Genomic DNA, 26,593 nt, shown 5'->3' with positions numbered 1-26,593 from the left:
GCGGGCTCCTGGCACGACTCAAGAAAGCTAGAAAACAGCGGCGATGGGACTCGATGTGCTGATCGGACCCTCCGAGATAGTATCTTACCACGCCTCACCATATGCAGTAGCGGCGATTGGGTGCCAAAACTGTGGAGCAAGGAAGTATACTTTTTCTTGGTACACAAGCCCTGAGTCTTAGCATTAAGCCCCGTATTCATAGTTAAATCTCAAGACACTGTGTAAGAGACTAGAGTGGCACTGCCCCTAATAACCGCCACTGTTTAAATGTATCATAGTTTCCATTTTACGTCGCTTCTCTCTCTTTATGTCAATGGCGACATGAAAACAACTATAATTGGATGGAATTTATGAACGGACAATTACAAAGGAACACATGTCTTTCACGCGCTTTTTGCCTCCCTGATGGTGTAATGGTAATGCCTAACTTTTCTATGGTAATTCTATCACCTTGTAATCGAGGGTTCAAATCCGGGAACTTTTCTAACGGTGGAAGCGGCCCCCGCGCCTACCCAGCGTCGAATAACATGGGTACCTGGGGGAAACCCTGGGGGGTAAAGGCGGTCAGGGGCGTGATGCTGATCACATCACCCCCACTCACGACCGGATCAAGAAAGTGTGGGGCGTTACCCCCACACCCCCTATACGCCTTCATGGCGTGGTGCTATGCACAGGGGAATACTTTACCTTTTTTTGTAATCGAGGGGTCCCGGAGGCACATAGTGGTTTGTATCCCACTTTATACTGTAGGTCGAGTCCCGATTAGCCTTTCTGTGCATAAAGGACACTTAAAACAAAATTTCGAAAAAAAAACTCATCACGCTTTTTTCTCTTTTAATAGAAGAGGAAAAATCTTTGTCTATCTCTGAGGCATTCTAAATAAAAAAGCAAAATAAATGTTTAATTCTAATTATATTAACCCCCTCTTTGGAAATAATTAAAGTAAGAAATAAGAAAGGACGACGTTCCTGAGTTGAACAAGAAATTGGGACATTTTCACGTCCGGACTTCACTCTGAAAAAAGTTGGGACAGAATTTGAAAGAAAGTGCTGTATTTATCAGCATAGCCTTAACCTTTGGCCTTAACCCCATAAACCCCCCTTGATCATGTGCATCATTACCCAAGCCTTCACCGCCTATAACTATAGGACTATAGGTGTAAAATATGCTTCCGTGAAGCGCTACAAGATAACTGCAACGAGTTAAATGTTGAATTAACGCATCGCACAAGTTGAATTGATAACAACTTGACCTTTCGTATTCCCCGTCCAGGACAACCTGCACGACACGATAGCCGAGCTCGAGCGGGTAATCAGCTGAAAAGTCGTCTGCCAAATAATTTACTGTTCTTGTTTTGAATATGACTGCACTGAAGCCATCTGAAATACCAGTGGAAAAGAAGCTTCTTCACTGTCCTCCTCTAGAAGAAATTGTCGGAGGTATTATTATTTTAGATTTCTTTATTTTATTTTATGAACTGGAGGGTATGATTGTTCATGGAATGACCGTGTTAATCGTCGTATAGGCTTCTAAACCTTGACTGTTTACTTTTTTTTCTTTTTTTTTGTCATATGCATCGGTATTTCTTTGTATCATTGTTGGGGACTTGTTGCAGAACGTCTCGAAAATTTTACAGCTCATATCCTATCCTAAAAAATAACCTTTCATACGCTGACACTAAGTTTAAAAAGCCCTTTGTATTAAAATTTGTGAAGTGTCGTGTATGCGCAAGTCGGTGCCGTATGATACTGAGCAGAGTTTTTTTTTCACCCCTAAAATTGTTTACACAAGAGCAATTATGATATTCTTTGCACATTATTATCAAATGTACTGACATGTTCCACACCATCTGTGGAACAACAACCACTGTACAATGGTCAAAGGAATGAAATAAATCATATATCATTAACTTTTTGCACCACCCTAAAAACGACCTTACATCCCCAAGATAGAAAATTCTGGATAATAAAGAAAATTTGAATTGAATTGAATTATTATAAGTATGGTGGCATTGGTCCACTGTTGACAATCTACACTATGGACATATATCATTGTCAGGCTAAAGGTTGGGGTGGGAAGGAACTCAAAAAGTCAACCTTTCTTAACTGTATTCTTGCAGGACAAGAAAGGCTCTTGCACCAGGACTCTCAGTCAGCGTAATCCTCTGTTGATGGTTGATTTCTGTGACTTATCTGTGTGATTTATGATTGTCTGCTCATCATTTTCATTTCATCACCATGGTTATCATTGTGATAGCTAAATGTAGAAAAACTACACAAATAATGAAAATACAATGTGTATTTGTATGTAAGCCGCTTGTGTAATTTGATAAATTTTCTGGTAATTTTAAGAAATTTGCATTGAATTTCATATTTATTTTATTTATCAGCATTAGTGAAGAGACAGAAAGTAGGTTAGGTAACCAGGTTCAATCTCTCCTCTCCTCAAATAAATATTTATTCCTTTGTTCTGTGACTGAACTTTAATGTATTTTTAGTTATAATAAGTATATCAAGAATTCGGTAATTTTTTTTTTCAGTTTCCCTAATATGAATAATATATGCTTCTGCACCACAAAAAAATCTGACAACTATTTCTAAACACTAAACCTTTAACAGAACGGTAAAAGTTTACTATCCGTTGGACGCCTATAACTTCTGAGTTTTCGTCAATTTTTGACATTCGTACTTACCTATTGCTTCGTGGAATATTCCGTGAATGGTTTTTGGGGCTATCCATCCCGGAATCGGTGTGAAATTTAAACAAAAAAATATTTTAGTTTGAAATTTTTGACTCAAATTTCCCACCGATTCCGGGTTCTGCCCCTGGGTTAATTGACCTACCGCCCCCAACTGCTAACGCGGCCCCGACTTTTTCTATAGACTCCCTGTTAAAGGCATGTTAGAAATTGGCCGGAGTCACCTGCCCCCAAATGATCCCCAGACTTTTAAATTTGAAGAAATCCGTTTCCAGGATATGGAAAACTTACCTGAATTTCACACAAAACACCTTCCCGATGTTAGACAAAACTACAGGAACTTATTATGGTAGGTAGTTTCTTCTGTAGAAATGAAGAAATCTGTCCAACGGATAGTAAACAAGTACCAATGGTAATTGATGTTATCTACTGGCCGATTGAATTGATTTCTTTTTTGGAAGTACACCACAAAAGTGATGGTTTTGCAATTTTCTAAGAAATGTTATATCCACATGTGATTTGTTACTCAACCACTTCTTTCAAAAAGTTAATATATTTTTGGAACCATATGATTGTGCAAATTATAGCCAGACACCTCTCAGAAAAGAACATTATGGACAAAGAATCCTGATTGCAGTGAGAAACAAATATTTATATATAAAAAAAATGGAATGGTAATAAATGCAAGATTACTTGAATTATGCTTAGAAAACTTGGCTCCGTGGTCACTTAACCCACCCTCGATTTCGCAAGGAATCTTTTTTTATGACAATTATGTATTGCTAAGTGTGAAGAAAGAAATTCTGGAGCACGGAAAGTAATTTTTAGAGATCTACGTGCTAAATATCTCAACTGTAAACAGCTGTACAGTACTAAATACTTCTTTCCGCGCTCCAGAATTTTTTTCTTCACACTTAGCAACACATAATCTTCATAAAAAAAATTAAAGTGAACATATCACTTTGTGGCAAATGCTGCTTGCTTCAAAACACCCGGTTAGTACAAATGGGATGGAGAATTCATTCTGCACAAAAAAGTGCCGTAAGCAATCAGGAAAACCTTTCGTTCTTATGTGCTTCTAGGCCTTGATAGAATTCTATGCGTAGAAATGTGCATGATGACATTGGAATAAATTATTTGGAGCTATAACCTTCTTGTACATAATTACTGTTGTAGATCCATCATGTTCTTATTGCGCATTTTCTTCATTCCTCACTAGTAGTACGTAGCGTGACTGACATCACTTCAACCACATGTAAAGTTTGTTGCTTAAGTTGCAGGATAAAAAGAAAATGGGATATATTGTAGATCCTGTAATATTGAATAATAGATTACTTCGTATTTTCATGCTTTGAGGACTTGGGGTGCCATTTTGCATTAAATGCAAGAAAACAAACTTTACGATTTGGCACACAGGAGATGTACTATGCACAAATTTCAGCAAAAATGAGAGGCTCAACCAGGGCTTGAACATGGGTCTCCGGAATACTGTGCCATACCGTAGTACAATGACATCTATGTCAGTGACCTGGGTTTGAGTTCTGACCGAACCTGCATCTTCCACTGAAATTTCTACATAAGAAGTATACTGTTTGAGTTGATACTTTATTGGACGTTTCAACATATATGTGTACCTTTGTCAAGAATAATGAATGAATTAAACAATGTAATAAATAATGTATTATAAGTTACAAAATAATGGGAATTTTAACAATAGGCCAATGGAAGCTGAATACTCAGTTTGATTGTTTAAATTGCTTGTTTTTCTATACACATTGCTTCTGAAAAAGAGCCATAGTCCCAATTAGCCTACCTGTATATAAAATGGACTTAACACGAGCTTTCGCATCATTGACAAAAAAACGTGTGTGTGTGTGTGTGAGTGTGTGTGTGTGTGTGTGTGTGTGTGTGTGTGTGTGTTTTGTGTGTGTGTGAGAGAGAGAGAGAGAGAGAAAACTAAAAAAATTCCACAAAGTACATTCTACAGAGCATTCGCTATGTGACTCGGCGGCAAGCGGCCCAGCGTCAGCGCTTGTCTTTCCCGGTGAACGGGGTCCACGAAAGTCACTAGAGTCGGCTATTAACGTTACAGTTTTCATATTGTGTACTAATCTTGACTACATAAGGTGTTGAAAATGAGGTCCCTCTGCTGCAACATATTCCTGGCATCTCCGAAGGAAATTGGCATTTACACGTGCAAGTTCATATACTGTAATTCTCCTGATTTCTCGTACAATACTCTCTTTTAACTTACGGATGGTGTGCGGATTTTCTTCATATACTTTATTTTTTAGATTTCCCGATAAATTTAAGAATTTTAGCGGCTCTAAATGCTGTGGTTTTTGAAACACCTGTTTCTTGTGAGAGGCGGTGGATAGATTTCCGAGGAGACTGTTCTGACCTTTGTCCTATCTCATCGAGTTTTTTCTCAGTAAGTACCCGTGGGTTTTTCTTTCCACTTTTATTCAGAACTGACCCTGTTACTCTAAACTTTTTTACGAGGTTTAATATAGTGGTCCTATGTAGAACGGGAACGGAACACCAGGAAATATTTCGTTGCAAAATGCCGTCGCACTTCTCCACAATTACTTTTTCCGAAGTAACATTGGACAAGATAAATCCTTTGTTGTAATGTAAACTTTTGTGGTGCCATATTGAGCCACAATCTTCAACACACGGACACGACACAACACAACTTCCGAGGGAGGATTATACTGGCATCAGTCTGCAACGTCAACAGAAAAGGAAAGAGAGCGAAGGCAGGGAGAGCGAGAAAAACAGACTGTAGCATGCGACTGTCATGGACCTGTTCACCGGGAAAGACAATCGCTGACACTGGGCCGCTTTCCGCCGAGTCTCGTAGCGAATGTCAGGGAATGCTCTGTACAAGGTGACGCAAAATTCAGTTTCCCAAAACAGTCATAATCACACTACGTTTGTCAGTTGTACATCATCTATCCCATTCCTCACAAAGCGAAATTGCAAGCAACTCCAGCCTATCAGTCATCATGAAATATCACTATCAGTGAACTCTTTCCATCATTAGTTCCATGGGTCAAGTGACTTATGTGCCACCCTGTATATGTTTGCGTTTTCATATATGCTATTGTTTATTTAAATAGTACTAATTGTAATTTCTGATTATGTTTCTTACTTTTCCCAGTTTGCACATTACTATTATATCCTCAACCTTTGCACAGGAGTGAAATAATGGTAAAGCCTAATGAATGACTATTTTTGTATATTATTTCAGTGTTGAACAATGGCTTAAAGAAGAATTTTGCAGAAGTCAATGTCCAAGTTGTTGATTGTCCTGATTTGACAAAACAGCCTTTCACACTAGCATGTCCTGGTAAGTTTTATGCTATCGTTAGTTTTTTTCTCCCTGAACTGTGTACCACAGAATTTATTACTGGAACGTAAGTGTCAGAAATTAGTGATAGGTAGGGCTCGAAAGTTATTGACCTAAAAAATCTTTAATTAAAAATCTTTATGATATTTCTATCTTGAAATTAAAGTGATTTTTTTTCATAACTTACAAGAGAGCAGTTGAATAATTCGATGGATCCCTTTGTTTGGTTTCAATTACTTCTTTATTTTTACTTCAATATTGCATAAAATATACACAAGATTTGTCTGTATGTCATTCACCTTCTTTCAGAATGGGCCTTGCACAATATAGTAGTACAGCCTCTGAAAACACAGTTGTGTTTCGGGTGCATCAGATTATAATTTTTTTTTTAATGTGGCTAACTTTATTTTAAAACTGCAGATTAAAGTGATAATGGTGGCCAGCAAGGAAACCTCAAAATTGGCTTCACTCAAAGTATTTTAAATTTGCTGGAGAAAAATTAAATTTACCATAATTAATTATTTAATCCATTGCCAGAGATTTAAGTTAAAATAATATTGTGCTTTTGTATTGACAATATTTTCGATAACTGGCATACTTGCTACAAAGAGCATGTTAGGAAATTTAAATGCAAAATAAGAACAATGTTTTCTGGTTCTAACTGAAGTGAAACAGACTACTATCAGATTTAGCATTGTCTTCAAGGCCCAGAAAAATATGATTTTATGATTTTTCATCAACTTCCTAGCCATGGTGATAGGAAGTTTCCAATTGCAACTGAAATTTAATCTGTGTGTGTGTGGATGTGGTGTTGTGTTGTGTTGACAAAAATAATTTGCTCTTCATTATATGGAGAAAATAAATCATAATTTATTTTTTGTTGTGTTCAGGTTGCATTAAGTATACGAGATGTGACACAAAAAAAACGTACTGGACTCGTAAGTTACGGATTAGTGGCCATCACCTTCGAAGTAGTTCCCTTTGGCTTTCACACACTTCTGCATTCGCTGCTGCTACTGTTGGTAACAATATTGGAAGTCATTTTCTGTGAGTTCACGTAGGATGTCTGCCATTTTCGACTTGACTTCTTCAACTGAGTCAAAAACGTGTTCCCTTGAGGCCAGACTTTAGTTTCGGGAAAAGCAAAAAGTCACATAATGCCAGATCCAGCGAGTAGGGGGTATGTTCTATGACAGTAATATTTTTACTCGCCAAAAATTGCTTGACAGACAGAGCCTTATGGGCTGGTGTCTTGTTCTGGTGCAAAATCCATCCATTTTTCCACAGTTGAGGCCTCTTTCTCCTCACATTTTCGTGAAGTCTGGTCAAAACCTCAGTGTAGTAGTGCTGATTGACTGCACCCCAAGTAGGAACCCATGCAAACATTACAAATGCATGAATTTCAAAGAACACAAGCAGCATTGCCTTACATTTTGAGTGTGACATGCGTGCTTTTTATGGTCTTGGGGAACCAGGGAACTTCCACTGCACAGATTGCTGCTTACTATCCAGGTTTTAGGTAAAAATCCATGTTTCGTCGATGGTGATTACAAATTCCAACAAGTCTGGTTCATTTTTGATGTGTTGTAACATGTCCGCACACAATTCTTCACGGCACTCTTTTTTGTTCCTGCTACAGCCATTTTCCGCCACAGCATGGTTACACATGTTCACAGAATGACGCCTCACTCGAAACTGCTGATGTCGGGCAAGTCCACACTTCATGCAGATGGAGGGGAGGTATGGTGCTTCAACACAACATAACGAATTTGCTGTAACTGCTTCCATTTGTGAAATATAAATTCAGTACTTTTTTTTTTGTCAGACCTCGTATTCCTTTGCCATCAGTGTTAGCAGATCAAATCACCAAATTGTGCCTTTCGAACTGTGTTCATATGACTATTTGATGAAATTTAGTTCCATCAATCCTGTTGTTATCATTTGGCAAAAACGATAATTGAAGTAAGTGGAAACTAAGTACTTATGAGTGTTTAGCTACACCACAGCAACTCCTTTACCTGAAATATGCAAAATACCCATTACAAATTGAAATAGAAACTCGAGAGTCGTAAGTCATGGTACTGCTTTGTTCCAGGTCTTGGTGGGAGCCCCAGATTGATTGAATTGGGAGGTGTCCCCTACCTGCTCCCCCTTGTGAAGAGAGAAAAGCTGTATGACTTGAAGGATGTGGCAAGTCTTGCAGAGCTTCCATCAGCTTTCATCATAGGAGCCGGAGCTGGGCCTTGGCCCTACATGGGAGTGAATTGTGAGGTAGGACATGTAAATTAATTGCACGACATAAAATTATTTTTGGATATCACATTGCTTACCAACTAAAAAAATATCCTAAACATTGATTTCTCTTCAAAATTGAATATCAGTTTTGACCCTAAATTTCACGCATTTGCAGTAGATATGGCAAAAAAAGATACAGAACATAAGATGTAGCCATAATGTACTCAAAACAATGTTTTTTTTACCCCAGCTTTCTATCGTTTTTCTTAGCTGAGTTATCATAATTATCGCAACTGTAAAGGCCAAAAAATGCCGCAAGTCACGAAACAAAAATGGCCGCCATTTTCAAACGAAATCAAGTTTTAAAAAATAATGCCTGTTTTGAACTACCCTTGCATAGGGGTTACAACAGAAAACATGAAAATTTGTAAAATTGGTCGAGCGACCAGTGCTGGATCATTTAGTATGGATTGACCCTGAGATTATCCACAATGACCAAGAAACGTAAAATTTTCATTACAAGAAGTAAAAAAATTATATAAATTTCATTCTTTGTAGAGAAAAAGCATGTCTTTGCAATTATTTTCAACATCAAGAACTTTTGGTTCCATCATGCCCACATGCTAAAATTTCAGGTTTCCGTAAAAGTTTAGAAAAAAAAAGTAATTGAAATTTCCATAAATGAACTAAATATTTAAAAAAAATATTTTTTTGGCACTGAATTTGAAAATTCAAGCACCAGTTGAGAATTCTCAGATGCCAGCCATGCCAACTCGGCACCCTGTAGTTTTTACCTCTGTGCAGGACTATGATATGTCGTGCTTTTTTGATAATACGTTCAGGTGTGTAATGCTTCTTTCTGATTGCAGTTGATGGCCAACCTTGAAATCAAGGGAGGTAAGGTGAACAACCAAACAAGGGTGGCAAAAGTAAACACGAAGGATGGCAGCTGCATCTTAGAAACCCTCCCGGATGATGAAACAAGGAATGCTCTACTGGGTAACATGTTTGCCAGTGAAGGAAAACCAGGAAAGGTATTGTCCACAGGCATATGCATCTCAGTACCCATGCACCCTGTGTCTAAAAAGTTTGGTGAATGGTATCAGAAAACAAAAGATCAAACAAATTACCTTTATTGGCCTTCAAAATAATCGCCATCCGCCACAACACACTTTTGGCAATGCTCATAAAGTTTCTGGAAACTGTCGGTTGCAGATCCGCTGTCACACATTCTTGGGAGTGGACGATGGTGTGCACCGTGTCCTTGCTAAGCCCAATTCCTCTGCCATTAATCATAGAGTCGGTCACTGATCTTGTGCCAGCATGGTCTAGGGTTCTGCTTATCAACGACCGATCCGAACGTGGCTCATCCTCAGTAGTTTCATTCTGGTCGTGAAAGCGTTTGAACCAGTCGTAAACACACTTTATGCTCACAGGTTCCGTCCCATACACTTGCACCAATGTTTCATGTGTCTCTGTTGTTGTTTTCCCCATTTTGTAACAGAACTTGATGTTCACTCGCTGTGACACTATATCTCACACACTGCCTGCAGCAGGTTTACTGTGATGGCCACATGTACTCTATGTTAACACTAGAAGCGCCAGGATTTTTTACTGCCTAGAAGCGCCACCTCCGGTAAAAATGATCGGTATTTAAAATTTGACCATTTCTCAAAATGGATAATCATCTTATTACTAATAAAACAAAATATTTTGTAAAAAAAATACAAAAACATCATGAAACCCAGCGATTTTTATTTTCCATGCACTAATTACAACAATAAATATTCATTTTCTTCAAGGAAATAAGTTTCAGTCATGAAATTTTACATATTACATTTTTTGCATTTCACTACCTTTTCTACACCAGAAAAACATTTTCCACAAACATATTTGTTGCACATTGAACAAATGTCACTTGTTTTGTTTTCATTGCACAATGCCACTTGGCATTGGCGCCTCTTTCTGGAAACAGAGCCACTTACATTCCGTGCATGTGATATTGATGTTGACAATATTTTATTGGGCTTTGCATTCAAATGTCCTTATCTCAGTTCCTCAGCTAATTCTATCAAAAAGTCATATCTCGTAACGTTCCTCCCTGTGACTGCCTTGTAAACTACCCATGCATTTATTGCTGCCAGAGATATTGTAAAACACATGTACCGGCCATCTACGTGATTAAGCACGGACTGAATATTTGCGTGCCATTTGATCAACAACATCAACACCGCATTTATTTTTGTTGTAATACTTGATTTTTTCTGGGAGTTTCTTCTGGCTTTGCAAATCTACTTCTACATCTGAATGCATGGAGCTTAGGAGTAGAACATTTTTGTTTGGTTTAGCTTGGTATGCACACAATGTTATGTCCCCCTTTTTTAGCAAACATGTTTCATACACTTGTGTTCTAATGTTCACAATTTCATTAGGAATCTCCTTTCTATGTTTCTTCATAGTGCCAATTAGGCTTGTCTTCTTCTCCTTTAGCTTCTCAGCGAGTTTTAGCGATGTGAAATAATTGTCAGTAGTTACATTTATTTCTACCCGCATTTACATAAGGTGGATGCCACGTCCTCTCACGTGAGCATCTGCCAGCTTAGCACAGGGTAGAAACAAATGAGATAGCTCTGGGTACAGATCAGGGTGACTAACACTACGAATATATGGAAAGAAACAATCGATTTAACCCACTACGGAGGGTACAATTCGTAATATATTCTTGAATAATCATGTACAAATATTAGATAACTTTGGAAATCTTTTCATACAATATTTTTCTTCTATTGTAGCCAATCTTCTTTGGGCTTCTTCTTCTTGTAATCGCTGAGGCTTCTTCTTCTTATAATTAATAAGGCTTCTTCTTCTTGTAATTAATAAGGCATCTTCTTCTTATAACTACTAAGGCTGCTTCTTCTTGTAATTACTAATTCTTCTTCTTATAATTACTAATGCTGCTGCTTCTTCTTGTAATTATTACATATTGTGTATTTTTCCTTCTTTCTTTTCTATATCGATCTTATTCAAATTGACGTAAATATTAATCGATCACACAGACAAACAAAGAGAAAGGGGTTAGTTAAAGATCGCCGCCTGGCCGGCGCTAACCTTAACTTGGAGCTGCAATAGATGCGCCTACCAAAAGTGCTTGGGTGCTGCCATGAGATGGCGCTACACCTGGGAAAAAACAACCCAAAAGCCACACGAAACTCTCAGTTCGTGGGAACTGAAAAAGACACAGAATCGTAATTACAATTCGACTTCTTTACTTTTATATCATGATCACTTATGCTATTACTGAATATTAATCACCATTTCCACCTTATTTGTATCCTGTTATTGTATTAAGTTCATTTATTTATTTCATTATAATTAGTATTAATATCTACAATCATTATCTCACCACATCAGCGCTTTCCTTTTTCTCTATTTACAATTGTATAAGTTTTCTTGGGTGCTGCCATCTCTGGCCCACTTTCTAAGCTGCTTTATGTATCATCAAATATAAACGTCGTTCTTTTTGCATGCTGCCATCTATGATCCTATACCTCAAAGAACAACAATGCAGTTTGTGTACGTAACATGGAGTAATTCTCAATACAATATTTTCAGGTACAGTAACATTATCATTCCTTGATTCATCTTTCCCAAGTTTTGGAATGGCATTGCACATGTATTTTGAATGTACGTCCACTAGCATCCAAAATTTTATACCAAATTTGCCTGGTTTGTTTGGCATTTACTGTGTAAATTTACACCTCGCTTTCGAAGGAAACAATTGTTCGTCAACTGTCAGATTTTCCTCTGGAGTGTAGCAACTCCTACAATTAGCTATAAATTTGTCCCAAATTTCAGAGCACAGTGCAAATTTATCAGTTTGTAATCGTTCAGATCTGGATGATTTTGATTCGAATCTAAGATATTTCATTATTTCCCTGAATCTGTTTCTTGACATTGTTTGTTGAAAGAAAGGTGTCCCCAAAGTAGTTTTCCATAAAAATTCGTAGTCTATAGAACTGCACCCATACGCTCCTCTAGCATATCAAATAGCCAGGAAAGCGTCAAGTTCTTGTAATGACAAACGCCAGTTGGGTTGCTGGTTTCGAGCTGCTTCTTCTTCCGTACACTTCTGTATGTGTCGAAGCAAGGAATTACCTACAAGAAGTTGCCATGCACTGGTAATGTTTGAACCAACATGGCGTTTTGCGTATGGAGTGGGACCTGCTGTGTTTCTCAATACATTTTGAGCGCTACGTCGCCCTCCAGCATGTGCTCCAGTAGATTCAACAGTCCAAGAATTTATACCATCTTTGCCAACATACACTGAACCTAAATTGTGGCTTCCAATGAAATGTCGTCCTCCTCAGCCTGTTCCAGGGCTCCTTCCTCGACCTCTAGCTCACACAGATGTTTTGTTTGTCGATTTTTTCAGTTTCCCTATTCTAAGAGATGATTCTAAGAGATGGTCCTGAAAAAGAACGGAGTTGCAGCGATATTAGTATTACAATTGAAAGTATTATTATTATTATTTGTTTGTTGCAACAATATTAGTATCATGATTCAAAGTGCAATCAGAATGAGCGAGTATAAAAAACAAAATAAAAAAAGAATGTTTGACGACCAGTGTCTAGTGCCCGTGACTCGTCAGAAGACATCATGTTACTTATCAAAATTGAATACTATAAATCAAAGAATCAATATATCAATATATGTATATATATCTATCTATCTCTCTCTCACCATTGTACAGGCATTTGGGATGTCCCAGGGGTTCGAATCATTGTGTGCATACACACTCACACAGACACACACACACACACACACACACACACAGAGGATGTAATTGCACAACTACCTGCTTCATTATTTGAAGATTCATTCAATACTTCATCGTCTTCAGAATCCACAGAACCAATTACATCATCACCATCCGTTGTAGGGATGTAGTCCATATCATCATCAGTAAGATCTGGGTCCTCGACATCGGATTCATTTTCAATAATCTCCTGTAATACTTTCAAATATTCCTCTGGACTCAGGACACATTGTCTAGAAAACATGCTTACAAACTGCAGGATTCAAACAAAACTGAGTCTTCACTTTATCCTTCTTATCAGCTTCGACAATACGCCAACACATATGGGCGAGTCCAAAAGAGGAAGGAATAATAGGGGTGGAAACTGTAAGTGCAACGTTCCAATCGAGAAGTGGTTTTCCATTGAAATACATTAGCGGTCAAAATGACCGGCAACGGCGCTTCTACGTAGAAACACAAATATTTCCATTAGTATTATTTTTTTTTGTAAATAACGCATAGCAGTAATAATGTACTGCAAATTTTAGGAAAAGTCCCAAAATTTCAATGCACGAAGAAAAAGGTTTCTGTACAAAGCAGAAACTGCCATTTGAAAAACGGTCAAAATGACCGGCTTGGCGCTTCTAGTGTTAAGAGGCACTTCTCGACGTGTTTCTGGATAGCCATGTACAGGCGCCTGCACCTAGCTCATGTCGCCATTGATCTAAAGGACCATTCACCAAACTTTTAATATACAGGGTGTATTTCTAGACAGAGAAAAGAGTGAGGGGGGTGGTGGTAAAATGCTGGTAATTTTATTTCTCCGGCACGCTTACTAAGGGTTAGGGTTTGTAAATTTAGATCACTTTTGTAGATGGTGCGGTGCCTCCCCGATGGCACAGTGGTAGCGTCGTTGCCTTGTAATCAAGGGGACCCGGGTTCGATTCCCAGTGGAGGCACATAGTGGTTCAGATCCCACTTTAAACAGTAGGTCCAGTCCCGATTAGCCTTACTGTGCATAAAGTGGACTTAAATCAACAAATCAATCCATTGTACAGGGTGCGAAATCACTGCAGATTGGTGGGGGAGGGGGTAGGAGCAGATAAAAAGTAGGCTTAATTCAGGAAATGCATGTTACTTCTCTCTTCATAAACTTTTGTCTTCTCGTTTAATATCTAAGAAACTAAAAGTTAAAATATACAAAACCGTAATTTTGCCTGTAGTATTATATGGGTGTGAAACTTGGTCCCTTACATTGAAAGAGGAACATAAATTGAGAGTATTTGAAAATAGGATCCTTAGGAAAATATTTGGACCTAAAAGGGATGAGGAGACAGGTGAGTGGAGAAGGTTACATAATTTAGAACTACATAATTTGTATTCATGTCCAGACATTATTAGAATAATTAAATCAAGAAGACTTAGGTGGGCAGGCCATGTGGCACGAATGGGAGAGGAAAGAGGAGTTTACAGGATTCTTGTTGGGAAACCTGATGGTAAGAGACCTGTAGGAAGGCCAAGACGAAGATGGAGGGACAACGTCGAGATGGACCTAAGGGAAATCGGTAGGGATGGAAAAGAGTATATAGATCTTGCTCAAGATAGGGACAGATGGAAGGCCTGTGTTGCTGCAGCCATGAACCTTCGGGTTTAAGAAGGCTAGAGAGTTAGTTAGTTAGTTATATATATATATATATATATATATATATAATATTTCATTAAATATGTGTCAGTTATTAAATAATCAAATTATATTATGAAATATACAATATATTATATCGACTGTCTTTCATTCAAAATGTAATTGAAGATTTTGATGTACTACTGATGCTACGAACAATGATTTGCGTAAGAGAGGAGGGACAAAAATTAATAAATTAATAGACATAATAAGAAGAAAATTGTTTCCTGTATAAAATTCACATATAAGTGCTATTACGTGTTTTACTAATACATTTATATACTTTGTGGTTGCTAACGAAAGGCGATGAGAAATGGAGAAGAAATAAGTCGGTCTAATTTCTATGTTCTGGGGATTTCTGGGTTCAGTGACCTTAGAGGAGGCTCTTTGTTGTCCGCTCTTGTTCTACGTTATCGATATTATTCCAGTCAAGTATATTCGAAACCCAAACTAATTGTTTGGTGGGGTGGGGGGGTTCAGGACAAGAATATTGGTGGTGGGAATTCCCCCTGGGATTTTGCACCCTGCTTTTGTATCATTTTGCACTGTGAATATAAAGGCATAATTCACTGTTTTTGTAAGATATATGCACTTTATTTAGTAAAGTAGAATGCATCACAGTCGTGTAGATTAAGGCAATAAATGAACCATTCAGATTCAGTCATAATTGATTGATTCTGCATTGAATTGGTACAGTATCAATTTTTTGGTGCTGGTAATTTTTAATATTCCATTCTGAAACAAACATATTTTCTCTCATGGATTGCATATCAAATTGTGTGCCTTTCCATTTTACTCACGTACTCTCACCAATCAAGTGCACGAGAGAAGTGTGTTCTAATATCTGCCATGCTTTTCATGTAATATGTAAATGATCAGAGTTTGTGTTTGTCAACTTTTGAATTACTTTAGTTTAAAAACATTGTTGTGTTATACATAAAAAGATTTTTCGACTACCAGAATAGAAATATAACCAGTATAAATAGACAATATGGAGGAATTAGTAGCAATTATCATATTTATATGTTGGAATTTGTAAGTTACTCATCCCCATGACTTATGCTTCTTTGCAGGTGCTACAGGTTAAGTGCACGAAAAGGATCGGAGAAGATGATTTTGCAGCTAGTATTAGGAAAACACTTCAAAATCATTATAAGGAGAAGCCTGTTGGTAAGCAGTATATTGTATGAAATTGATGATAATTTAAGTTCATATTCGTGCCTGCATCAATATTATATTTCTCTGACAGTAAAAAACTTCGTACATCACGTGCTGGCAACATAGTTGTTGGAAAAAAAAATCACTTTACTAGTTTCTGATGATGATTCCCTGATGGAATCGAAAGCTTGGAAGAACTCTTAAATTATTTTTTATCATGCTGTTTGTGTATTCTTTGTTTTTAACAATTATATTTCTCATTGAAATGGCTGCTTTGTTTTTCATTACGTAATCAGTGACAACGTATGTTTAGATTCTTTGAGTTATTTTACATTGGTTAGCCATACATTGTCTGCAGAACTGGCATTAAATGACAAAGAGTTCAGGCTTCATAGCTGCTTAAATTATACTTTTCCACCTGCCTTTTGCTGCAAAACAATATTTCTGTTATTAGGATGTTTGATATATAACCAGAATTAGGGCCTCCCGATGGCGCAATGGTTGCGTCGTCGCCTTGTAATCAAGGGGTCCCGGGTTCAATACCCGGTGGAGGCACAAGTGGTTCGGATCCCACTTTAAACTGTAGGTCCAGTCCCGATTAGCCTTACTGTGCATAAAGGACTTAAAACAACAAATCAATCAATATAACCAGAATTATGCAATAACGATACTCATTTATACAGGGAGGTTATTGCAGCATGCCACCGCAAAAGCGTCGGCCGCTTACCGGCCTTGTCATGCATCAGGTGCCGGCAAATTGCGTAACAGATAGCCCGTTACACAAACCGCTTGTTTTGTAATGTTTCCACTTTTCACAATTATAGTTACAATTACAACTTAAATAAGCACGTACCTTGCCGCAAGGATGCTGGAAAAGGTGTCCTCTAAAATACAAATATTTCTGGCACTTTATTTCTGCCCATATCGCTTCTGACAGCAATGACTCATCCAACATAAAGGATTCAATTTTTCATTCTTGTCTTGCCTTCGAATAAACAAAACCGTGACTCTTATTTTGCAGATAACACAAGATTAATCCTTTTGAACACTAGAGTCAGTGGCGTGCCCAAGATTTTCGAGGGGGGAGGTTACGTATACATTATTATGCAAAACGAAAGCGCAGATAAACGAATTATTTAACAGTGTCACTTAATTTTAACGTGTGAATATTTTTGAAGTAAAGTAGCGATCATACACTGTGTGCGTTTTTCTTTCTGAGAGCGCCATTTGAAATAAGCACTTTTCCCCTTTTGCTACTATGGGATAAACTGAATATAAAAGGCTATAACTGCTCAACAACTGCATCTTTTTAAGAAATTTAAATTCTAAATGTAAGAATGAACAAAAAGCAACATTTTATGTAAATTCCGACAATTGTGAGTCCAGGGGGAAACGGGGGCCAAATCCCAAAGTTCTATTTTCCCCGTAATTACGCAAAATTTCTGAACGTCGTAATTTCCATATTTTTTTTTTTTCAAAGTTGCGGCAGGAGCATTACATATCCTCATAGAGTAGTCTTTTGTTGTGCTTCCCTCAAAATTTGGTCCATCCAGTGTCTATAGAGCCGACGCTAGAAGCGAAATTCCTCAGATGTCGCAAGAGCGTCAGCGGCTTATCGGAGTAGTGGTAAGCCGCGAGAAGCCTCTCGATACTACGCGAATGCGACAGCTGTCGGCTACCAGTTGTTTAGACGTGTTCACTTCGGTTTGCGTTTATCAGTACTCGTGTTGTTTATACTGTGTTATTGAGTTATTAGTTATGCCGCCAAACAAATATAGTCTTGAACAAAGAGTTTTTATGTACGATACTTACGTGAAAACGAACTCTTGCAGAAAAGTAGTCAGGCGATTCGCAAGAAAATTTCCTGGCAATCCTGTTCCGGACAGACATACTGTTTACAACCTCGTTAAAAGATTACGAGAGACAGGATCTCTTGAACCTAAGAAACGTGTTTCCAGACGACGTGTTCTTACGGAAGAAAAGCTAGACGAAATTGGTGAACGACTTGAACATACTCCAAAAAAATCCCTCCGTCGGCTTGCTCAGGAAACAGGCATTTCAAAATCCTCAGCACGAAATGCCACTAAATTACTTAGATTAAAACCCTACAAAATTACAGTGGTTCATGAATTGCAACCGCGCGATCACGCGACTAGAGTTCGATTCTGTAACTGGATGCTGGATAATATTGTTGCTGGCAGAGTAAATCCAGAATTAATCATATTTTCAGACGAAGCTTGGTTCGAATTGAATGGCCGAGTTATTTCACAAAACAATCGCTATTGGAGCGCAGAAAAACCTGACCTTGTGCATGAAGTTCCGCTCCATCCTGCAAAAATTGGTGTGTGGTGTGGTTTGAATGCGCACAGAATAATAGGGCCTATTTTTTATGAAGGTACTATCAATGGTGAAAGGTATCGAAGAGACATACTACAACCTTTTTTTGAACAATTAACGGACATTGAATGCCAGCAGTCATTTTTTCAGCAGGACTCTGCTACTGCTCACACTGCTTATGAATCACTTAATTTTATTGCCGAGATTTTTGAGGACAGAATTATCAGTACTGAGTTGTGGCCCTCTCGTAGCCCCGATCTTACTCCTTGTGATTATTATTTATGGGGAACATTAAAAAACAAAGTGTATCAGAATAACCCGCGTACAATAGAGGATTTAAAAGAAAATATAAGAAGAGAAATTGCCAGAATCACACCTGAGGAGCTTATGGATGTTCAGAGGAATTTCATACGCAGATGCCGGAAATGTATTGGTGTTGAAGAAGGTCATTTTCAACATCATTTATAACACAGAAGGTTAGTGATCATCATTATTATTATTAGTTTTAAATATAATTTTACACTTTCGGTTTGCTTTATGCGCCGCGATGCTGTCTTCCCTTTCTGTCAACCGAGGATAAAGTAGAGATGTCTAAGAAAGATTAGATGTCTGAAATAAGGTTGTAATTGTAACTGTAATTGTGAAAAGTGGAAACATTACAAAACAAGCGGTTTCTGTTACGGACTATCTGTTACGCAATTTGGCGGCACCTGATGCATGACAAGGCCGGTAAGCGGCCGAAGCTCTCGCGGTGTCTAAGAAAGATTACATGCCAAAATAAAGTGCCAGAAATATTTGTATTTTAGAGGACACCTTTTCCAGCATCCTTACGACAAGCTACGTGCTTATTTAAGTTGTAATTGTAACTATAATTGTGAAAAGTGGAAACATTACAAAACAAGCGGTTTGTGTAACGGGCTATCTGTTACGCAATTTGCCGGCACCTGATGCATGACAAGGCCGGTAAGCGGCCGACGCTTTTGCGGTGGCATGCTGCAATAACCTCCCTGTACATGGGTACTTCATTGATATTATTTTTGTTGTAGTCCCTCCATGTCTATTGATACACTTCTACCAACGTGCCATAAGTGAGTCTAGTGTGTCACCTGCCGAACTTCTTTATCGGATGTGAAATGTTTCCTGAAAGTCTCTCCTTAAGAGGTCCAAAGAGTAAATATATTTAGAGGCTAAGTCTAGAGAGTAAGGAGGTTGTGGGATAACTTCCAGTCATAAGCCATCAATGGTCTGAACTATCGCGACAGTGGTATGTGGATGGGCATTGATATGTTACAAGCAAATGCTCGTCAAAGCAAGTCCAGGGTATTTTGACCTTATTGTCAGCTTCAAACTTTCTGCAACAAAACACTACAAGAAACACTGTTCACAATTGTCTCTTCAAATCCTGCCAAAAAGAAAGAAAAGTCAATGTAATTTTTCCTGCAGATGGCTGCAATCTCACTTTCTTGGATCTAGGGCAGGATGGATGGTGATATTCCATGCTGGCTCTTGCTTTCAGGGCAAAAATGGTGGATCCAAGACTCATCTTTAATGAGGAAAATTCTTGGGCTAAGGGCATTGACTTAAAAAAAAAATACTGGGACATGGTTTCACGAAGGTTGAGAACCATTTCTCTAGTGTTTAGGTCTTCGCCTTATCCAGGCTGGAAAGTATAGCATACATAGATAGTTTGAGGTCAGTGCTTATTATTTTTTCAGTTTCTCATGCACAACATGCATCTCCCAAGTTTCAATAACTTGCACAAATTTTAAAACGTGATGTACATGTAACAATGTATCTTGTTACATATTTTTTGAGTGACTAATAAAACTGATTAATGCAATTATATAGGTATCATCAGGCGAACTGAGCAAGAAACAAGTGTCGCCGTATGCATCTTGTCTCTTTGGTCTGAAACTCTCGTGTTGCCTGTCACCTGTCGCATGTCTCTTCTGTATAAATTCTCCCTTAAACTATGCATCCAGTTCTGAGTATCCTATCCAAACACGAAGTGAGACTTGAATAACTTATGCAAATTTTTTTGAAGATATTGATGAGGAACAGTCAAAATAGGAAACTTTTTAAGTTTTGTATGAATTTTTAGATTCATTCTTGTCTTTGAGAGCTGGCAAAAGCATTAAAATGTAGATTAAATACTGAAATATGTTTTGTTTATGAAAATTAATTTTGTCCTCTATAAAAAAATTATTTGTAGGTCTTGGTGGAACCTTTTTGATCGAGAATTCTAAAGCCAAGCTCCACATTATGCCTGAATTCTCCAAAGTTGCCTTGACTTCAGAGAATGATTTGAATAACTGGTTGAAATTCTACAATTTATCTTCACCGTTGATAGTTGTGGGAACTCTTGCATCTGCAGATCCTGTGAGTAAGCTTTATTTTAGTACCATATTTATTAAACCTTTTGTTCGTATTTATTTTCCATACCAAATTTTTTCTGTGTATTTCTACCTAAAATAGAGTGGAACCTGGATTTTAAGTTTTTCAGGCACCAAGGTAAAAAAACAACTTTAAATTGCAAGAAAATGTAAAAATTTGGGACAATTGTATGACATTCTGCTCTGTTTGGACCATGACAATTGAATGTATAATGGAATGTAAGATCAGCGTTCCGTGGAACCAATCTTCCAAATTCCCCCACAGGCCTTACCGATCGTGCAATGGTAGCATTGTCGCCTTGTAATGAAGGGGTCCCAGGTTCGATTCCCGTTGGAGGAACATAGTGGTTCGGATCCCACTATAAACTGTAGGTCCAGTCCCGATTAGCCCTGCTGTTTATAAAGTGGACTTAAAACACCACATCAATCCAATCCAATTCCCCCACATATAATTTGATGCACCCCAACGCTTTGGTTGCAGATAAAGAATACAGTAATGAATAAAGTGATAGAAAGGATTTTAGCAAATTTGATTAGATTGTTTCACTTCTGTAATATCATAATGACCTTCACTTTAACTTTAACTTATTTTTAATTTTAACCTTAGATTCACTTTCACTTTAACTGTCATTTAATTTTAACCTTATGTTCACTTTCACTTTAACTGTCATTTAATTTTAACCTTAGATTCACTTTCACTTTAACTGTCATTTAATTTTAACCTTAGATTCACTTTCACTTTAACTGTCATTTAATTTTAACCTTAGATTCTCTTTCACTTTAACTGTCATTTAATTTTAACCTTAGATTCACTTTCACTTTAACTGTCATTTAATTCTAACCTTAGATTCACTTTCACTTTAACTGTCATTTAATTTTAACCTTAGATTCTCTTTCACTTTAACTGTCATTTAATTTTAACCTTAGATTCACTTTCACTTTAACTGTCCTTTAATTTTAACCTTAGATTCACTTTCACTTTAACTGTCATATAATTTTAACCTTAGAATTGAGCACACACAGGTGATATATACTACATATGAATGGCTTATTGCAGAAAGGGACCTGAGTCACATTTTTGAGGTATCGGAGTTACAACCTTTTCATCTCCACTGTCGCTAGCAGCATACTGCAGGGGGGCACATTGAGGGTTGCAAAATTAACTATTCATTATGCTGAAAATGTGAGCCAACAACGGCACATTTCTTTCTTACACTATCAATATTATACGATTTTTCTTGTTTTTTTCTCAGAATTGTGCAAAAGTGACTCGGGTCCCTTTCTGCAATAAGCCATTCATATAAATTTAACCTGTAAGGATGCACATATGGGTAAATATTACCGAGGTGATATTGAAATATATTTTTGATGATTTCAAATGAATACCTGAGGCCACCCACCCTTCTCAGTACCATTCCAGTCAACCCTTCTGGCTGTGAGGCTTTTACCCTTCCACAATTCAGCAGTAGGGTAGTAGTCTTCACTGAGAATCAGTACACCATATTTTTACAAACTTCCAGATGAAGAACCACAGCTGCTTTCATAAAGTGTATATATTTGTTTCTAAGCTCATTTATATTGATGTATGTCATTAGCTGGTAATTTTGCAGTGTCTAATGAACAGTATTCGTGATCCATAGGGTCTTGACCTTCGAGTGCAGCACTTCCACAGTTTCAGCCACCACGGAGACGGAGGTCACTATCACATAGACACGGAGCCAGACACGGTCGAGTATCTCGGTTATTTTGCAGTTGCCGAATCTGTGTACCGAATGGACCGTCCTAAGGAAACTCACCAAATGGGACGGGATTAACTGCTTTCCACACTTGAATGCAATTGCTGGGTAAAGGTTGGTAATAACAATGTTGGAGTAGTATTGGTGTATGGTTGCAACTTTCCCTCCAGTCTTGTAAATTGTTACACTATTGTAAAACAGGTAAATCACTTTGTTGGGAAGTTTGTAGCTGCATGATATTTTAGTTTTTGAGACCGGTATAAGAACTTGTATGTAGTAGGCACATTGTTGTTTTGTTGATCTAGTTGTTAATATACATTCCCTTCACTTACAATGAAAGATAATGATTGCAAGAAATTTCAGTGCTGGCTTATATACAAGATTGGTCCAAAGACTGACTAAGTCATTCAGAATTTTGAAAAACTATGTGCATTTGAATTTCCCAAAGAAAGCAACAACAATATCTGTGTTAACCCTTTCCGGATGGGACTTGAATATCAAGTTTTCCCCAGGAGACAGTTTTTTTCTTTCTGTTTTTAAAAATAATCATTTTTCAAAATACGTTGTTAAGTGTGTTATTATTTAACACTTTTTTTTTTATTCTACAACACTTCCTCTTTCCACATATATACAATATGTTACATGCTATGTTACATACTTTTATGATTTTTTCTGTAACAATTTTTTGAAAGTAATATAAAATTAATTCATGAAAATAACGTAAAAACTTTCTATTAGGTTAGAAATCATCACTAACTGCGAAATTCGAAGTGGAATCATCGTAAGAAATTTTCACAATGTGGATATAAATTATTCAGTGCTATTCTCAAAAGTATAAACAAACGTGCAAGAGTACAAATAAAATTCAGCAACGAAGAAAGCATGACATCTAGCAGTTAGAATTTGAAAGAGATGGTGACAACACACGTGCACAAGAGAGACGGTGCGATTATAGCTCGTCGTTCATTCACAATGGCATTTTAGAATGAACAATGGGTTATCCCCATTTCTCACCTTATTGGAAACTAATTGGCTCGTCCGGAAAGGGTTAAATTTATATCCTCTTGTTTGAATCTTATTTTGTAGTAATTTTATGCCATTGGTATTATATGAACTGGTTGTAATAGAGAGCATATACATTTTCAATATTCTGAATAACAGTATGATTTTTGTAAAGCTTTTTCATAGTCAAAGGGCTTCCAACACTTGATGCAGAATAATGATATTTTTGTAATGGTGCGAATAGTGTAAATAAATGAAATAATTAACATGGGGCAATTGATTAATAGGTTTACACATTATTTTGTAAGCAATATTTATCTTTGTAGAATAACCCATATTTACTCGAATACATACTTGTAAGTAGCATATAACCAGGGACGTTGATTTTTACGATGCACAAAAATGTAAAATTTGAAAAACCAATGTCATTTTTAGGATCCTGCACACAAAGGCATATCCTGTAATGAAATATGCATGAATTTTGTTCATAAAGTAATGTGATTTTGCATTGCTGATTTTTGAAATATGAATGTCTGTTCTGGCCGACAAGCCAGGTAGGTAACTGCTGCAGAAATTGGAAGGATGGAAGGTTATTTTCTTGACAATTGCAATTTTCAATTGACTATAGTGAGAAGCACAAGTATTTCTCTGCAAATTGTCCATGACTACTTTCATTCATTTTTCTCTTGCATCCTACGTGTTTTTAAGGAATCTATTTTCATAAATACAGTTTGTTTAGTGTTTTGTTTCAATTCTTGAAGCTCTCATTGTATAAAGCAAAGAGAATAAACACAGTAATGGATAATTTGCTTGGCAATACTTATGTATACCACTCTACATGTGTTACTTTAACTTTTATTATTTCTGTCCATATGCATTTGTTTCCAGTTGTTTATTCTCCAAAAATAACTATAAATCACTTAGAGCTACATATGTTATGAATCTGATTTATAAATTGAAACTTGTAGTTGCCATGTTTCACCAAACTGTACTCTGGAATGGATGGTATTCTACTTGATGTCATCACGCATAGCACTTTGGGAAGAAACAGTTAAATATACATTCAGGTCCGGCAAACAGAGTAGCATGTTTAAAGGAAAGTGTACGAGAAGCCTTGTTACAGCAAGACAATTTGTGATACACATTTCTCATATGATCTTAGCTTGAACCACTTTGGCAAAGACCAAGAACACATTGCTTATCTGACATTTTTTTAATGCAGGATCTGATCTGTTTGCTGCAAATATGGCAACAGGCATGATTTCACATAATGAATTGTGGAGGAAGTTCTTTGAAAATATCATCAATTATCTTTATCCACTTCTTGGTAGCAATCACTTATGTTTTACTAGTTATACAAAAAAGTCCATTTTGTAACCTACAATAGCACATTTAACCAATCATGAAGGTAACAAAAGGGAAAACTAACGAGTTAACAAGCAATGAATACATTTCAGATTTCATGTTTATATTCTCGTATTATTACAAAATTAATCCCATTGATGATTTAACAATTTTTATGGTTACCGTGTTATATTAATTATGTTGTAAATACATTATATAAATGATGGTATCTTCTTCATTCCATAGTAGCGACATAAGTGTACAAAAACAAATCTACTTTCAAAAGAAGCTTGTAACACTATACGAGAGAAACACCTGGCACGGAAACAGTAATTATTCAACTGCAGTTATATTTGGCACATAACATACACAAGTTTGTCTTCCTACGTAAATTATTTCTATACAGATATGGAAACTTTTGAACCTCCCCTCCCCCCCACGTATATTAGAAAATTTCCTAAACTAATTGTGAAATGCTTAGGTGTAGCAAATTATATAATACAGTTCAATTTGGCTTGTACACATGCCAACAACTATTAACGGGACCAGCAATAACAATAATAATGTGATTTTTTTTAAAAAAAATTGTTGAGGTGCTGTTGTTTCATATTGTACATTTGTGATAATTTTACTTTGTATGAGGATATTTGTTATTGTGATAAGAATTTGTTAATGAATAAATCCCATAAAAAATAATATTTCTTTATTGTGCTGTATGCTATTAAATGTTTCCTCACATTATTGGAGACTTACTCCTTTGTATTGTCCTTATGTCTGTCTATACACCTGAAGAGAGGATTTATTCAACATTTTTAAATGTATTGGGAGCATTTTGTACAATCAGGTGCAAAGATTAACAGTAGGCAAATTGTTATCTTCATCCTTTTTCTGTTTTTACGGGAATGAAATTGTACTTTTGCAGGAGCAAAGATTGTTCTCTGCTTATTGGTTTCGCGTTGTTGAAAAGAGTGAATGAACAATGTAATGGACAATTTCCTCCTATTATACAAGGGGGGAGGGTGTGTGGAAAAGTAGGTGCACAGTTGTTACTTGTACATTGTACAGGAGAGTGTTAATGCTGAAGGCAAACAATGTGAATACACTGTTGTTTTTTCTCATTGTTATTATTAAAATTATATTGTACAGGATGAGGCAAAAGTCAGGTTACATAGGAAAACAAATATGTGCATACTAGTGCGCTGCAGAAAGAGCATTTTACTCGAACACCAAATATTTCACATGGACGATGCTAGAAAGCGTACGGAATGTAGACCTTCTTTGCTCGAGCAAATAACGCTTGAAACTCTGAGGAAAATATATCGATTCTTGATGGGAGGTCATTGTATTGTGTGGCAAGTCTGTAATTTGCAGTCTAGGTTTCTTTGTATAAAATAATCTTGGGTTGCGAGTTGTATGCATAGGTACTCGAAAGTGGAATTCCTCAAGGAGTGTGTTGCAGCAAATTTTGTATAAATAACTGAAATCACTAGGCAAACGTCACTGATAAGCAGTTTGTAGGTTTAGAAAAGACAAGAGATGCTGAGATGAAAAATTGCATGAGGGAACCCTGTATCGAACTATAGCTAGGAAGAAGTGAAAGACTGAATCAATTCTAGAAAGTTGAGTGGAACATGCAATGGACCAGACAGGAGAGCAGTATTCTACAATTGGGAATATGAATTATTTGAAGTATAAGGTAAGGGCTGACATGTCAGTAATTTCAGTGATACAGTAAACCTAAGAGACGCATGGCCTTTTTTGGTGTGATTCATGAAAATGAAGGAGATTATTGTGGGCTTAAACTGCCAGGATTGATATTTTACACGTGTGTGTGAATATTCTCATTAAATTGATACTGCATT

General features: G+C 37.0%; 1 protein-coding gene across 1 annotated transcript; it reads left to right on the top strand.

Annotated features, from left to right (window-relative positions):
- Nucleotides 1-1,241: 1,241 nt before the first annotated feature.
- On the top strand, nucleotides 1,242-25,427 carry LOC145992132 (beta-keto L-gulonate decarboxylase-like). Its single transcript, XM_083128389.1, has 7 exons — nucleotides 1,242-1,439; nucleotides 5,952-6,050; nucleotides 8,146-8,321; nucleotides 9,155-9,319; nucleotides 15,835-15,931; nucleotides 20,469-20,635; nucleotides 22,290-25,427. Exons 1-7 carry the CDS (start codon nucleotides 1,361-1,363, stop codon nucleotides 22,461-22,463), a joined length of 957 nt encoding a protein of 318 aa, XP_082984515.1. The 5' UTR covers nucleotides 1,242-1,360; the 3' UTR covers nucleotides 22,464-25,427.
- Nucleotides 25,428-26,593: the final 1,166 nt, after the last annotated feature.

This window comes from Lepisma saccharinum, chromosome 9 (assembly GCF_977018435.1).
Source record: "Lepisma saccharinum chromosome 9, izLepSacc3.1, whole genome shotgun sequence".
Taxonomy (NCBI): domain Eukaryota; kingdom Metazoa; phylum Arthropoda; class Insecta; order Zygentoma; family Lepismatidae; genus Lepisma; species Lepisma saccharinum.
The sequence above is the reverse complement of the archived record's forward strand: the minus strand, read 5'-3'. Positions and strand labels throughout refer to the sequence as shown.

Bases quoted from the DNA above. Each gene is read 5' to 3' on its own strand.
- LOC145992132 (XM_083128389.1), top strand. From the start codon at position 1,361: ATGACTGCACTGAAGCCATCTGAAATACCAGTGGAAAAGAAGCTTCTT. The intron at 9,320-15,834 runs GTATTGTCCACA...GCTTCTTTGCAG, and splicing joins GTGAAGGAAAACCAGGAAAG to GTGCTACAGGTTAAGTGCAC. The intron at 20,636-22,289 runs GTGAGTAAGCTT...CGTGATCCATAG, and splicing joins CTCTTGCATCTGCAGATCCT to GGTCTTGACCTTCGAGTGCA.